Source organism: Rhincodon typus, chromosome 33, assembly GCF_021869965.1.
Source record: "Rhincodon typus isolate 14 chromosome 33, sRhiTyp1.1, whole genome shotgun sequence".
NCBI lineage: Eukaryota > Metazoa > Chordata > Chondrichthyes > Orectolobiformes > Rhincodontidae > Rhincodon > Rhincodon typus.
The window spans coordinates 35,444,243-35,459,935 of record NC_063364.1 but is presented as its reverse complement, the minus strand read 5'-3'; the positions used below and the strand labels follow the sequence as shown (position 1 = coordinate 35,459,935).

The window sequence follows — 15,693 nt, the reverse complement described above, 5'->3', positions numbered from 1 at the left end:
GGCCTAGACCCTTCATCTGATGAAGGGTCTAGGCCCGAAACGTCAGCCTCTCTGCTCCTATGATGCTGCTTGGCCTGCTGTGTTCATCCAGCCCTGCACCTTGTTGTCTCGGATTCTCCAGCATCTGCAGTTCCTACTATCTCTGAGTTCCTTATGGGCCATTTTACTTGTGCTGTTGGGGATTTGTTAAGGGAAAATTGTGTGTATTAACTTGCAGGATTTTTTTTAAAGACCTAACAGTGGAGGTGATAACAGCAATGCTTTTAATGTAGTGTACTCTGACTTCCAAAAGGCATTTGATACAATGCCACATGATAGACTTGTGAGACAAGTTATAACTCATGTAATAAAAATACCAATAACAAAGTGCTGAGGGACAAGATAGAGCATTGGCTGATTGGAATATTTTGTGTGAGCTGGAGGTAGGTTTGTAGTGGAGTTGTGCTGAAACTCTTGCTTCTTCTGATATATATAAATGAATTGGATATTAATTTGCAGGGGACAACTTCAAAGCTTACAAACAGTACCACACTTAGAAATGTAAACTGAGGAAAGCAGTGTAGAACTTCAAAAGGATGTTGACAAGTTGGTAGATGTGGCAGATGAAGTTCAATACAAAGAAGTGTAGGGTGATACATTTTGGTAGGGAGAATGTTCAAAAGAAATGCCTTTATTGGTCAGTGCATTGAGTATTGGAGTTGGGAGGTCATATTGTGGCTGTACAGGACATTGGTTAGGCTACTTTTGGAATACAGTTCTGGTTTCCCTGCTATAGGAATGATGTTGTGAAACTTGAGAGTTCAGAAAAGATTTACGAGGATGTTGCCAGGGTTGGAGGGCTTGAAATATATGAAGAGGCTGAATAGACTGGGGCTTTATTCCCCGGAGTGGAGGCTGTGGGATAACCTTTTAAAGAGGTTTTTAAAATTCATGAGGGGCATGGGTAGGATGAATAGACAAAGCCTTTTTCCCAGGGTAGGGAGTCCAAAATTAGAGGGCATAGGTTTAAGGTGATAGAGGAAAGATTTAAAAGAGACCTAAGGGGCAACTTCTTCACACAAAGGGTGATGCGTGTATGGAATGAGCTGCCAGAGGAAGTGGTGGAGGTGGAAACAATAACAACATTTAAAAGGCATCTGGATGGGTATATGAATAAGAAGGGTTTAGAGGGATATGGGCCAAATGCTGGCAAATGGGACTAGATTAATTTAGGATATCTGGTCGGCAAGGACGAGTTGGACTGAAGGGTCTGTACAACTCTGACAATATAAAATAAGGGGTACTATTCTAAAGGGTCTGAAGGAGCAGAGGAATCTGGGTGCATATTAGATCATTGAATATATTTAAGACAGAGATATGTTCTTGGTTGTCAAGGGTTACAGTGAGAAAGCAGGACAATGGGGTTGAGAAACTTATCAGCCATGATTGAATGGCGGAGCAGACTCAATGGGCCGAATGGCCTAATTTCTGCTTCTATGTCCTATCATCTTATGGTCTTATGTGTATAATTTAAGGTGGCAGGCCAGGTCGAGAGCAGTTAATAAGGCACACAGTATTTGGGCTTCGTTAATAAAGTCATACAGCACAGAAACAGATTCTTCGGTCCAACTCGTCCATGCCGACCAAGCTTCCCAAACTTAACTAGTCCCACTCGCCTAGGGGGCATAGTGTCAAAGAGCAGGGAGGTAATGTTGAACTTAGATAGGAATACTGGTTAGATCACAGCTGGAGTATTGTGTATAGTCGTAGATGCCACACTTGGAAAGAATGTGAACACATTAGGGAGGGTGCAGAGGAGGTTTAGGAGAACAGTTCCATGGATGAGAAACTTCAGTTCTGAGGAGAGGTTGGAGAATCTGGGTCTGTTCTCCTTGGAGAAAGGAAGTCTAAGAGGAGATCTAATAGAACTTTTCAAACTTATGAGGGGTCTGGATAGAGTAGATAGGGAGAAACTGATCCTGCTTATAAAAGAAACAAGAATATGATGTCAAAGATTTAAATTGTTTCGCAAAACAATGTGAGGCAGGTAGACAAAGCCTTTTTACACACAGTTCAGGTCTGGAATTTACTGTCTGGAAACGAGATAGAGGCTGGTTCAGTTTGAGGCATTAAAGAGGACACTGGATGATTGTTTCAATTTAAATAATGTGCAGGGTTACAGGGAAGAGGCAGAAAATTGGCACTAAGTCAAAATGTTCGGGGAGCTGGTGCAAGCAGAATTAGCTGAATATCCTCCTCCTATATTGTACAGTTCTTTTGATTCTGTGTGTTACTCCTTCAAGTAAGTCTAATAAATTGGTTAATTATGATTTCTCTTTCACAAAATCATGTGAATCCTCCTATTTACCTTGTGTTTTTCTAAACATGCAGCTATAAGCCCTTTAATGATCAATTCTAATACCTTTCCACAATAGACATCAAGCAAACTGGCCTGTAGTTTCCTGTTCCCTGCCTCCCTCTTTGAGTAGCAGAATTATATTTGCTACTTTCCAGTTTGATGGAACCTTTCTAAAAACCAGAAAAAGGCCATGTTTATTGTGAATGTCGCCACCATGTTGAAAAATGAGACCTCAACATTGCTCACAAGCACTTTGTGTGTATGAGCAGATGGATCTGGGCAAGGGAGAGCAGGGGTGGGAATGGCAGGCAGGGCAACAGACCTGGCTCCTGGCCTTGGGCATAGTCACTGGAAACAGCCCCTCCACAGCAGCATGGTGTCTAAGGGACCCTACTGTGCCAGGCACCATCAGGGAGAGAAAGCTCCACCTTGTCAGCCCTGACCTCCACCTCTCCTTCCTACTCATCCCCAGTCTTCATTTCCACCTCTCCCTCATCTCCCCCAGCCTCAGTTTCTCACACCCTGTCATCCCAGCACCCACTTTCTCCGTCCTCACTCTCCACCACCTCATCAACCCCAGTGTGGTGATGACATTGGACATGTGGGCAGTTTGGCATTTATAGATGATTACTCAATTTGGAAAATTAACATCAATGCACCTACTGCTTCATTGGTGGCCAATGCAGAGACCCTAGGATTAAGATCATCTCGATCTGGAGGCTTGTCAGCCCCAGACCCAGCCCCAGCCCCAGCCCCAGCCCCATCCGTTTGCTCACTACCACTTCCCTTGTGATTGTAATTTCACCAAGTTCCTCTCTTCCTCACACCTCCTGATTGACAGCTCTTGCTAATTTTTTTTTTTGCATTTTCTGTAGTGAATATTTGGTAATTTAATCGCCATTTCTTTATTATCTATTAGTTAGCCCTGTTCTAAACTCTTTAGATTCACTGCAGTAATTCACAAAGTTTCCTTAGGCAGCACCTTCCAAACCCATAACCTCTTCTATCTAAAAGGACAAGGGCAGCAGATACATGGGAATACCATCACCTGCAAGTTGCCTCCAAGCTACACACCATCTGACTTGGAAATACATCACCATAGTTTCAGTGTCGCTAGGTCAAAATCCTGAAATTCCCTCCTTAACAGCATTGTGGGTATAGCTATACATCAAGGGCTGCAGCTCTCAACCACCTTTCCCTGGGGTAATTAGGAATGGGCAATAAATGCTATCCCAGACAGCAATGTCCACATCCTATGAATGAATAACAAAATCAAACAAGCCATGGGCATTGACAGAGTCCCACCCAAGAAATTAATGTGCAAGATTAAAGTGCATGGGATTGGGGGAAGTGTATTGAGATGGATAGGAAACTGGTTGGCAGAGAGAAAACAAATTAATTTTCAAACTGACAGGCAGTTAAGTAGTGGGGTACCACAGGGATTGGTGCTGGGACCCCAGCTATTCACAATATATATTAATGATTTGGATGAGGGAACAAAATGTAACATCTCCAAGTTTGCAGATGATACCAAGTTGGGTGGGAGGGTGAACTGTGACAAGGATGCAGAGATCCTTCATGATCTGGACAGTTTGGGTGAGTGGACAAATCAATGGTAGATGCAGGATAATTTGGATAAATGTGAGGTTATTCCCTTTGGAAGCAAAAACAAGAAGGCAGATTACTACCTGAATGGCTGTAAATTGGGAGAGGTGGGTGTGCAGCGGGACCTGGGTGTCCTTGTGCACCAGTCGCTGAAGGTAAGCATGCAGGTGCAGCAGGTGGTAAAGAAGGCAAATGGTATGTTGGCCTTCATTGCGAGAGGTTTCGAGTACAGGAGCAGGGATGTGTTGTTGCAGTTGTACAGGGCTTTGGTGAGACCACACCTGGAATATTGTGTGCAGTTTTGGCCTCCTTTTCTGAGGAAGGATGCTCTTGCTCTCAAGGGAGTGCAGCAAAGGTTTACCAGGCTGATTCAGGGGATGGTGGGACTGACGTATAAGGAGAGATTGACTAGATTGGGATTGTTTTTGCTAGAGTTCAGACAAATGATTGGGGATCTCATAGAGACTCATAAAATTCTAACAAGACTGGACAGAGTAGATGCAGGGAGGATGTTCCCGATGGTGGGTGTGTCCAGAACCAGGGATCACAGTATGAGGATTCAGGGTAGACCATTTAGGACGGAGATGAGGAGACATTTCTTCACCCAAAGAGTGGTGAGCCTGTGGAATTTGTTACCACAGGAAGTAGTTGATGCCAAAACATTGAATGTATTCAAGAGGTGACTAGACATAGCACTTGGGGCGAATGGGATCAAAGATTATGGGGAGAAAGCAGAATTAGACTATTGAGATCAGCCATGATCATGAAGAATGGCGAAACAGCGTCGAAGGGCCAAATGGCCTCCTCCTTCTCCTATATTTCTAATTGCCGTGTGATATGAGCTGTATTCCGTATAAAAGATGCAGGATGTGAATGAATGCAATGATCCTTGAGAAGTTTCAGTAACTCACTGCTCAAAGAGGAATTTCCAGTTTGCCCTGACAAAGTCCCACGCCAGAGGCTGACCAACCACGTTACTGGCAATGGAAGTAATGGTCGATGTAGCATCTTGCTTTCTAATCTTTGTTGGATCCAAAGTATATTGAAGATATCTACAACATATTAAAGAAAGCATAAAATAATCAGAGTTCTTGTATAGATAATCAGCTCCTAATACGCTGCATATCATTTATTATAATATTGTTTAAATGCACTCACTGTGGAAATCCGTCAAATGCTCCCTTCTCAACCTGGAAACTCAGCATGCAGCAAGGTGGGGAGCAGGGTTTGGTGGGCTGTTGCAGGGATAACATTTTGACGGAGGTGGATACAAGGAGTTCTAAGAAACGTAAATGTTTTAAACCTACTGGGGTCACTTCTGACCCAGTCACTCCATGGTTGTGTTACCATGGTAACAGGGTATGTAAACATGTTTATTATTATTTGTTACAGACTTGGAAGTAGACAAATTATTGAAGAGGAAATGTTTGCAGCGTGAGGAGTGGGGCTATTTGGTAGCTCTTTCATCTTGGGCTGAGTGGCCTCCAAGTGGCTCTAAGAGTGTAAGTGATTCCCCTGTGCTCATTGCAATTATGTGGGCATCAATTTTTGACTCAGCCAGCTATTGCCCAGAGGAGGTATAGTGGAAAAGAGGAGTGGAGGCAGGGAAGGGAGTTTAACAGAGGCAGTTTTTTTTTTTAATTAAAACACATTTGTGCAATGTAGATGTCACTGGTTATGCCAACTTTTATTGATGATCCTTACTTATCCAACAGGCAGTTAAGAGTTAACCACATTGCTCTGGATCTGGAGACACGTGTCGGTCAGATCAGGTAAGGACAGCAGATTTTCTTCCCCAGAAAAAGATATGTGAACCAGATGCTTTTTGATGACAATCAGTATTAGGCTAGCTTCTTCTTCCAGATTTTTATCAAATTCAAAGTTCTCCAGCTGCTATGGTGGGTTTCGACCATGTGTCCCCAGAACACTGGCCTGGAATTCTGAGTTGTGAGTTCAGGGACATTACCACTGTCTTTTCCAGTGGTCCAGGGTGAAGGGGGCGAGGGGTATGAAAATAAGAGTATCAGGACAAATAAAATATTCATTCTGTAACATCAGAGAAACATTGAGCAAACCATGAACCTTCTGTACATGAGCTATTCTTTCCTATACCCACAATAAGTTACCTCATTTTCTAGAGATCTGCAGACTTTAATCACACCCATTTTAACACTACTCACTACTTCCTGATTTGCCTTCTCTCTTTGCTCAAGGAAAATGTGTTCCAAAGATAGGTTGACGCAATGTATTTAGGAACTTTACAGTTTGTCTTTTGTCTTTGAGTGGCACTCTCTTGGTCTAAATTTGAATCCATTTCCTTCCAGGAAATCTCTGGTTTAATATTCCTGACAAAGATGATGATTGGTTTTCAACATTCACAGGATCTGATTAATGACCAGTATTCTTACCGATTGAGAAGCCAAGGGTGTCTGGTACAAGCCATGGCTGATCGCAGTTTGTCTGCCTCTGTAGCTATTGTAGCATTTTGAAACCTTTCCCATGCAAAGTTCCACTCCGTCTCATCCCCTGAAGCAATTGCACTGCAATAAATTGATGTCTTCAGATTCACCGGGATTCTATTTATCAAAACGAAGTTATAGTATTAGCAAAGAAAAGGAAATAATTAGTATTTATGATAAAAAATCAGATATCATCAATGTTTGGTTTCCAGAATACAATGGCTCAGATCTTCCAGTCAGCTGCCTGTAGCAGGGGCAGGTTTGTGTGTGTCGACCGCAAGGGTGCTTGGATTGATCCTGACAGCTGCATGGCCCCTTTACAGCACTGGTGTTGTTTTCCAATGTAGAGTATGCTCTAATTGCCTGATCAGTAAGGCCTGACTCCTGCTGTGTGAAAAGGTTGGTGTTCTTTCTGCACATCTTCATCAACTACCCAATATGGGAGGTGGGGGGAGGGAAGGGGAGATGGGGGCCACACACAACTCCTGGATCATACCAAGTGAGGTATTAAAATGGGTTCACACAGTGAGGAAAAAATTGGGAAGCGCTGCATGTCTTCGAGCAAGGTTTAACAATGTAACTTCCAGCAGACATCTGTGGATAACTCACTGGCCCGTGTCTCTGACTCTGCTGGGCAATTTCAGCTCTCATGCAAGCATCAGGACTTCCACAGGGATCTAATGGACACCCCCAATTTACATCACATCTCCAATGATCAGAAAGTTGGACCCGTTATGTAAGTCTGTACATTACCATTATTACATTTTATCAAACTCCACTTCAATATTTCCCTGTTTGTGCAAAACACTTACGGATTATCATTGGGATTCACCATCCATTTCTTGTAAAATATTTGTGACATATTTTTACATTCTTGGAGACCATATCCACAAGCAACACGCACTGCATTAATCTGATTATATCTGCAAAACAACAGGTCTCAACATCTCAATCTGAATAGGGATTGAGTTACACACAAACACAAATAAAATGTACACAATTATCATTTTGACAAGATGCAATTCAAATGATCTGAACTAAGCTGATCCCTTTATTTTAATGAGGTAATTAAGTTTATTTGCACAGTCTAAATTTAAGAAGTTTAGACATAATATTCCATGGAGTCGAATTTCTCCCAATACCTACCTTGAAGGATTGGCAGTTTCTCTGGAGTTTCCTTGCACAGAATGTGGAGTGTGAGAGTGGTGAGAAAATTTAACAGATCAGGGCTCTAGAGCCACAAGAGTAGAAATCTGTTCCTACCTAAACTATGTGGAGATGGTGGAAATGCCTCTGATACTATTGGAGCATTATCGAACCTTTTCTGTCTGTAATGTCAAAGGTGGAACAACAGACCCTGATCTGAGCCTGACACTAACCCAGGACGTACTGAGAAGGAAACGGTGGCATGAAGGAGCACCTGATCTGTGAGCAGTGGCCAATATGAGTGATTCTCAACTGGGTAAGGGCAAGACAAGTAATGAAAGCGAGAGAGAGTCTGAAAGAAGGAGATTCCGACAGGCCCAAGTGAGGAGGGTCACACAGTGTGGAGTGAGAGGGATAGACAGTCTGGAATGAGGAAGGTCAGACTACCTGGACAACTTATCCCAACCACAAATGTTTTATAGGCTGGAAAATTCTGAAGACTTCAGCTGCTAAGTGAAGGAGTAAAAGGTCTCTGCACAGGCAGGCCAGTTGAACCTTAGACATTATGGTGAAGAGTTCAGGGATGCAGCTAATGGGAACTGGCTATATCATCAATCTTCACCTACTATTATACATCCATCTCCACACTAAGAATGTGGCCACCTGGAATGACTTTATACACCAAGATAAATTAATCCTGAGCCTACAGGTCGTGAGCATTTGGATTGAAAATGGATACTCACTGATCCATGAGACTACTAGGTTGCTCCCAGTTCTGAGTGAGATTTTCAAAGTGCTTGTACAGTGGGGTCACCTGTTGTAGCATGTATTTCTGCAACAACAAAATATTCGTGATAAGACCAAGATCAATATAAGTGGCAGCTACTTCCACAGACACCCCAAATAAAATGTAATAAGTCTGAGCAACACAGCCTGCAATAGTTGAAGACAGTGAATCATCACCAACTTGGAGGACTATTAGTGATGAGCAATAAATACTCACTATGTCGGGTACACCCAAACCTCACAATTAAATTTTTTAAAACTGCATTAGTCACACAACACCAGATTATATTCCAACAGGTTTATTTGAAATCACAAGCTTTCGGAGCACAGCTCCTTCGTCAGGTTCACCTACAACTATAACCTGGGGTCATGTGACTTCTGATGTTGTCCACCCTAGTCCAACACTGGCACCTCTACATTAAAACTGCATTAGAAGCCTCTTGCTAAACTGTATAAAAACCTCCCAGATAACAGTACTGTAACTCAATTATATTTTTCATTTGAAGGTAATGTGCATGTTGTGTATAGGAACCTCCAAAAGAAGTTTGATAACGTACTGCATAACAGGCAGAACAACAGAGCTGAAGCCCAACTGTTGCAAATATCAGATTTATAACATTGTGGTATTTCAAGGGCTGCCTCTGCAAGTAAAATGGAGAAATGAGAGATGTCACTTGAGCTGTTTTGAATTCTACCTGTAAACAAGCTGGGGTGATTTGATTTTCAAAGGTTAAAGGAGAAGGTGTTTTTTTTTCTTCATTCACAGGATGTGGACATCACTGGCTGGGCCAGCATTTATTTCCCATCCCTTATTGCCTTTGAGAAGGTGGTGGTGAGCTGCTTTCCTGAACCAATGCATTCCATGTGCTGTAGATAAACCCATAATGCCCTTAGAGAAAATTTTGACCCAGTGACAGTGAAGGAATAGCAATGTGTTTTCAGGTCAGGATGGTGAGTGGCTCAGAGAGAAACTTGAAGGGGGTTCTCATGTATCTGCTGCCATTGTCCTTCTACATGGAAGTTGTTGTGTGCTTGGAAGGTGCTGTCATAGAAACATAGGAGCAGGATGAGGCCATTCAGCCCTTCGAGCCTGCTCCGCCTTTCAGCATGATCATGGCTGATCGTCCAATTCAATAGCCTAATCCTGATTTCTCCCCATAACCTTTGATTCCTGTTCATCCCAAGTGCTATATCTAGATGCCTCTTGAATACATTCTATGTTTTGGCATCAACTGCTTCCTGTGGCAATGAATTCCACAGGCTCACCACTCTTGGGTGAAGAAATAGTCTACTCCAAATCCTCTGACTGTGACCCCTGGTTCTGGACATACCCACCATTGGGAACATCCTCCCTGCATCTACCCTGTCTAGACCTGTTTTCAAATTTTATAAGTCTGAATCAAAGGATCTTTCCCAAATTTCTGGAGTATATCTTCAAGATTGTACGCACTGCTGCTACTGAGTGTTGATGGTGGAAAACAGATGTTTGTGAATGGTGCTGCCAATCAAGTGGACTGCTTTTTCCTGGATGGTGCCAAGCTTCATTACTGCTGTTGGAGCTGCACTCATTCAGGCAAATGACTAGTATTCCAACATGCTCCTGGTCTTGTATATGGTGGACAGGCTTTGGGTGGCAAAAGGTAAATTACTTGCTGCAGGATTCCCAGCCTCTGGTGACAAGAGGAGCTCAAAGTATTTATATGGCTAGTCCAGTTCAGTCTCCGGTCATTCATAACCCCCCAGGACTGTGGGAAATTCACTGAAGGCAATGCCGTTGATTGTCAAGGGGCAATGGTTAGATTGTCACTTATTGGCGATAGTCATTGCCTGGTATTTGTGTGGTGCAAATTTTGCATCTAAATTTTCAACTCAAAATTGGATATTGTGCAGGCTGTGCTATTTTTGTACACTGACTGCTTCAATATCTGACGGGTCATGAATGGTGCTGAACATTGCACAATCATCATTGAACATCCCCACTTCTGACCTTAGGATGGAGGGAAGGCTTTTAAAGAAACAGTTGAAGATGGTTAGGTCTAGGCCACTACTCTGAGAAATTCCTGCAGAGATGTCCCGTTTCTGAGATGACTGCCCTCCAACAACCATAACCATCTTCCCATGTGTCAGGTATGACTCCAAATGGAGAATTTTCCCCCTGTTTTCCATTGATTCCAGTTTTGCTAGGGCCCCTTAATGCAGCTTTAATTTCAAGGGCTGTCATTCTCACCTCCTGTCTGGAATTCAGCTCTTTTATCCATGTTTGAACCAAGGCTGTAATGAGATCAGGAACTGAATGACCCTGGCAGAACCCAAACGGGGCATCACTGAGCAGGTTATTGCTGAACAGGTGCTGCTTGATAGCACTGTTGATGACACCTTTCATCACTTTACTGATGATCGAGAGTAGAATGATGGGGCAGTAATTGGCCAGGTTGGATTTATCCCGCTTTTTATGAACAGGACATATCTGGGCAATTTCCAACAGTGTCAGGTAGATGCCAATGTTGCCGATTTATTGAAACAGCTTGGCTAAGGGTGCAGCTAGTTCTGGAGGACAAGTCTTCAGTACTATTGCCAGAATGTCATTAAGGTCGATAGCCTTTGCAGTATCCAGTGCCTTTAGTCATTTCTTTATCTCATGGAGTGAATTGAATTGACTGAAGACTGGTATCTGTGATCCTAGGATCTTACAGAGGAGGCCAAGATGGATCATCCAATTAGCACTTCTGGCTAAAGATTGTTGCAAATGCTTCAGCCTTGTCTTTTGACTGATGTTTTAGGCTCTTCCATCATTGAAAATGAGGATATTTGTGAGTCATTTAATTCTCCACCACTGTTCATAACTGTATGTGGGAGTACTTAAGCTATAAAGAGCTGTAATATATTTGTAATGTATGTATAGCATATAGAGTGTGGTATTACGGAGATCAATATTCCGTAAAATTGGACATAATTAGTCTATTGGAATTTGTGAGAGTCATAAAATTGTCACTCAAGGCAGAAACAGCGATGCAGCAGCCTCCAAGTAGGTGCTATCTAGACTCTGAGAGTAACCTCTACAGTGTAGAACAGAACCCTACACCTAGACATCACGGTTGGCAGAATCCATAGCGACGGAACCACACCACCTTACACCGATAATTTTATCATGCTTCCAACTACAAAGCCACAGCATTTACTGACTGCGTGTAGAAGGCCTGGAAATATATTACTTTTCCAGAATTCCTTACCTTCATAGGCCCAAAAACCCCTGCACGGTCAAACATGAGCTCAAAGTACGCCAGGTTATCGAGGGCAGCCTGCCAGGGAATATATTCCAGCTCTTTGACCAGATACCTTGTTGTGGTTAAAGCTGCTGTGGTTTCACGGTATTTTGCTCTGTCAGGGACAAAATGTGTTTGTCAGTTGGATTTATGGCGAAGTGCCTTTGAAAGTCAAGTGGCTGTTAAATATAACATTTTCACTGTATCACTGTCTCTAATTACATAGAATTGATATACTTGTAAAACAAGACAGTTTATTCAAAGGCCAGAGTCTATTGGGAAAATCGGGTAAGATAGCGAGCAAGGTCCTTCTCAAGATTGAGATCAAAAGGTTGCATTTTGCAACCAAATCCCAGACATCGAGTTGATATTCTCGCTAGTGAGCAGTGAGGGGCCTAGCACTGTGGACTATTGGTCATCATCACCCTCATTTCTACACAACCTCACCTTATTAATATGCACTCGCTCATTCACCCACCCAGATGTCCAGCTTCGACACCCAGCACCAATGTCTCAGGGCTTGCTCCATGAGCAGCATCTGTGTGTACCCAACAAAAATGGAAAATGGACCTTGGCAACTGACACACCAGCCTCTCCACATCATCGTGGCACATCTCTAGTCCACTGTCAATACATTTCTGCAGTGCATTGCTGCACTTCATAGTGTACCAGCATCATTCATTGTAATGTTGCTGCAAGGACACTTTGCACACAGGAACAGGCACGCAGCTCATGGTCTGGACTGGGCTGCATACTCGGTTTCTTAGCACTCGCTCACTTTGAGCCTATCCACTGTTCATAGCATTCAGGCCTGGCCTGGCCTGGCCTAATGCCACTTTGCCCTGTCAGCTGCATCTTATAGGCTTTCTGTGCTAACCAGACAAGCACAAAGCCAGGAAAGTTTTGGCAAAGATGTGTAGCTCGGGTTGTGGGTGAGGTTGTTGACTTGCTCACTGAGCTGGCTTGTTCTCGTTCAGATATTTTGTCACCATGCTAGGTGACATCATCAGTGGAGCCTCCAATGAAGCAGTGTTATTCTACTCCGCTTGGAATTTATACTGTTTAATCTGTTATGGTGAGTAGTGTCATTTCCGGTTTTGATCTGTATGGTTTTGTATATGGGGTCCAATTCTAGGTATTTGTTGATTGCATTATGGGTGGAGAACCATGCAATCAACAAACACCTAGAATTGGACCCCATATACAAACCCATACAGATCAAAACCGGAAATGACACTACCCACCATAACGGACCGGACAATATAAATTCCAAGCAGAGTAGAATAACACCGCTTCATTGGAGGCTCCACTGGTGATGTCACCTAGCATGGTGACAAGAAGTCTGAACGAGAAAAAGTCTGAACGAGAACAAGCCAGCTCGGTGAGCAAGTCAATGACCTCACAAAGCCAGGAAGCTTGTATCAGCGGTTTTCAGTCAGCAGCAGGGGCAACCTTGGATCAGGCTGACAGGGTCCTTTTTCAATTCATTTGTGGGACATGGTGTCACTGACTAGGCCAGCTTTTATTGCCCAGTTTTAATTGCCTGAAGGGCAGTTAAGATCAGCCACATTGCTGTGGATATGGATGGAAATATAGGCTAGCGTAGTAAGGACTGCACATTTCCTTCCTAAAGAACATTACTGATGCTGATGGGTTTTCACGACAATCAACAGTGGTTACACGGTTGCAATTAGGTGCACAATTTTATTCCAGATCTTTTGTTTTAATCGAATTCACATTTCGCCATCTGCTATGTACCTAGAACATTAGCCTGGGGTTCTGGATTAATAGTCCAGCTTTGGAGAGAGTACAGAAATGGTTTAGCAGGATGTTATCTGGTTTGGAGGGTATTAGCCATGAGGAGATATTGTACAAACTTGGTTTGTTTTCACTTGAATAATGGAGATTGAGGGGTGACCCAAATAGAAGGTTACAAAATTATGAGGGGCAAGGATAGAAAGGATAGTCAGAGTCTTTTTCCCAAGGTAGAAATATTAAGTACTGGAAGACATAAGTTTAAAATATGAGAGGAAATTTTAAAGGAGGTGTGAGACACGAGTTTTTTTTTAAAAGGATGGAATGTGCTGCCAGGGGAAGTGGTGGTCGAGGCGGATACAATAGCAACGTTTAAGAGGCATCTGGACAGATATACGAACAGGCAGGAAATAGAGGGATATGGACCACGTAGAGGCAAAGGTTTTTAGTTTAGAAAGGCATCATGTGTCAGCACAGTCTTGGTGGGCCAAATGACCTGTTGCTGTGCTGTACGGTTTTTTGTTCTTCTTTCTTTGTTCAAACTAGCTGTCCAGCCAACTGAGTTGAGCACACCTCCTCCACTGCCCCCTGTATGGGAGGGTTTTGTGCTGTGGCTTCCTCTGCTTGTCCTGGGGGAGTTGGATGTCCCTACTCTGTGCTAGCCCATCCACCAGGATCTCCAGGTCCCTGCCTATAATACGGAATGTCAGTGGAGATGCTGGAATCTGTACTGAAAACAAAATGCTGGAAATCACAGTGGGTCAGGCAGCAGCCATGGAGAGAGAAAGCAAGCTAATGTTTCGAGTCTAGATGAATTTTCATCAGAGCTGACACTTCATGTCAGCTTGCTTTCTCTCCATGGATGATGTCTGACCTGCTGTGACCTCCAGCATGAAATGTCAGTTTCCCCTTGTCCACCATGTCTGAAGCAGATGTTATGAGTTGTACCAGGCAGCTCAGGACAGTCAGCACTTGTCCAGCTGCACAACAACCTTTTTAAATATGGCGCCAGTGCTCGGGGTCCCAGAAGATCCTGGCAGCGTGAGTGGGAGAACTGAGCTAGCATTGGACAACAGGGGTCCCATGGAGGGTTAGGGGGTTAATGACATTTTGGGAAAACAGTGCAAGCAAACTTGCTAAGCCTCACAGTGACAACACTCCATGAAACCTGACAAAATTGATACTTAGCTATAAATATAAGACTCATTGGAAAGCAAAAGTGTACCATGTGATAGACAAGCTAAAGTTTCACTGGTGCACTGTGAGCAGAGCTAATAGATTGCTCCCTTTTGATCAATGAACAAAAAAGTTGCATTTATGTGCTGTCTTTTAATATATACAAATATTCAAGACGTTTCAAAAAATCGTGAAGAAAGAAGAAGGGGGTTACCAAAAACTGGGTAAAAGGGTAGGGTTTAAAGAAAGGCCTCAATAGTCGGGGGTTAAGAGATTTAGTGAGAGAATCTGGGGACTAAAGGGTTATTGATGGTCATCATTGACTGAGTGGAATGAAAGGAAGAAAGAGAGTTTGTAAAAAGGGTGAGGAGCAGCTGTGAAACTAGAGTAGGACAGAGACCAAGGGAAGGGTAACAAGAGGGTTAAGAAAAATATAAGAATATTAAATTTTAGCAGTAGGAGAACTGAATCAGCAAAGATTGAAGTATCTGTGATCAGGACTCTGCTCAGAATTAGAATAAAAGAGCAGAATGTTAACTGAGATGGAAGGTGAGAAACAAAAAGCAAAACATTAGATTGACAAAGTTGAATCTGGAGATCTGTGACTGTTCAACAGCAAATGTCCAGGTCTGTGGAAACTTTCCCTCTGCTGATTCTAGGGCTGTCCAAAGTGTGGGTCACAGTGCCACAGCCAATATTGAGAAGCTGTGAGCTCCAAGACAGCAATGGCTGCTTGGATCTCTGACCGAGTGACAAAGAGCAATGAGGCTGCTTTGAATCCCCATAATGTTTAATGGTGGGCATAATCACTGCCAGTATCTTCTCTCTGATACCGTGATTCACTCACTCTCTGCTACTAGACCCACCTCAAGTGAGGGCTGCTTTCACTTTAAATATGATTCCTGTTCGGAAAATCCCAGGGTGAAGCTGGGTAGTCCTCATTTAAAAGCCTTGCAGTCAAACAGCACCCTGTACTCTCAGCTCCCCACACACACCACTGCGCCCCCCCAAGCATTTTAAACAGCAACCCCTACTCACAGCAGGCCCCTACATAGATAGATACATAGATACATAGCACATTACAGCGCAGGACAGGCCCTTCAGCTCTCGATGTTGCGCCGACCTGTGAAACCAATCTGAAGCCCATCTAACCTAAACTATTCCA

At 43.2% G+C, this 15,693-nt stretch overlaps 1 protein-coding gene across 1 annotated transcript in view; it reads right to left on the bottom strand.

Annotated features, from left to right (window-relative positions):
* Positions 1-15,693, bottom strand: part of LOC109938855 (aminopeptidase Ey-like) — a 269,455-nt gene that overhangs the window by 3,505 nt on the left and 250,257 nt on the right. Inside the window, exons 14-18 of the mRNA XM_048615773.1 lie at positions 11,565-11,712; positions 8,292-8,380; positions 7,215-7,325; positions 6,352-6,519; positions 4,855-4,995 (exon numbers count right to left, since the gene is read on the bottom strand). Coding sequence (XP_048471730.1) covers positions 4,855-4,995; positions 6,352-6,519; positions 7,215-7,325; positions 8,292-8,380; positions 11,565-11,712 — 657 coding nt within the window. The remainder of the gene's footprint in view (positions 1-4,854; positions 4,996-6,351; positions 6,520-7,214; positions 7,326-8,291; positions 8,381-11,564; positions 11,713-15,693) is intronic.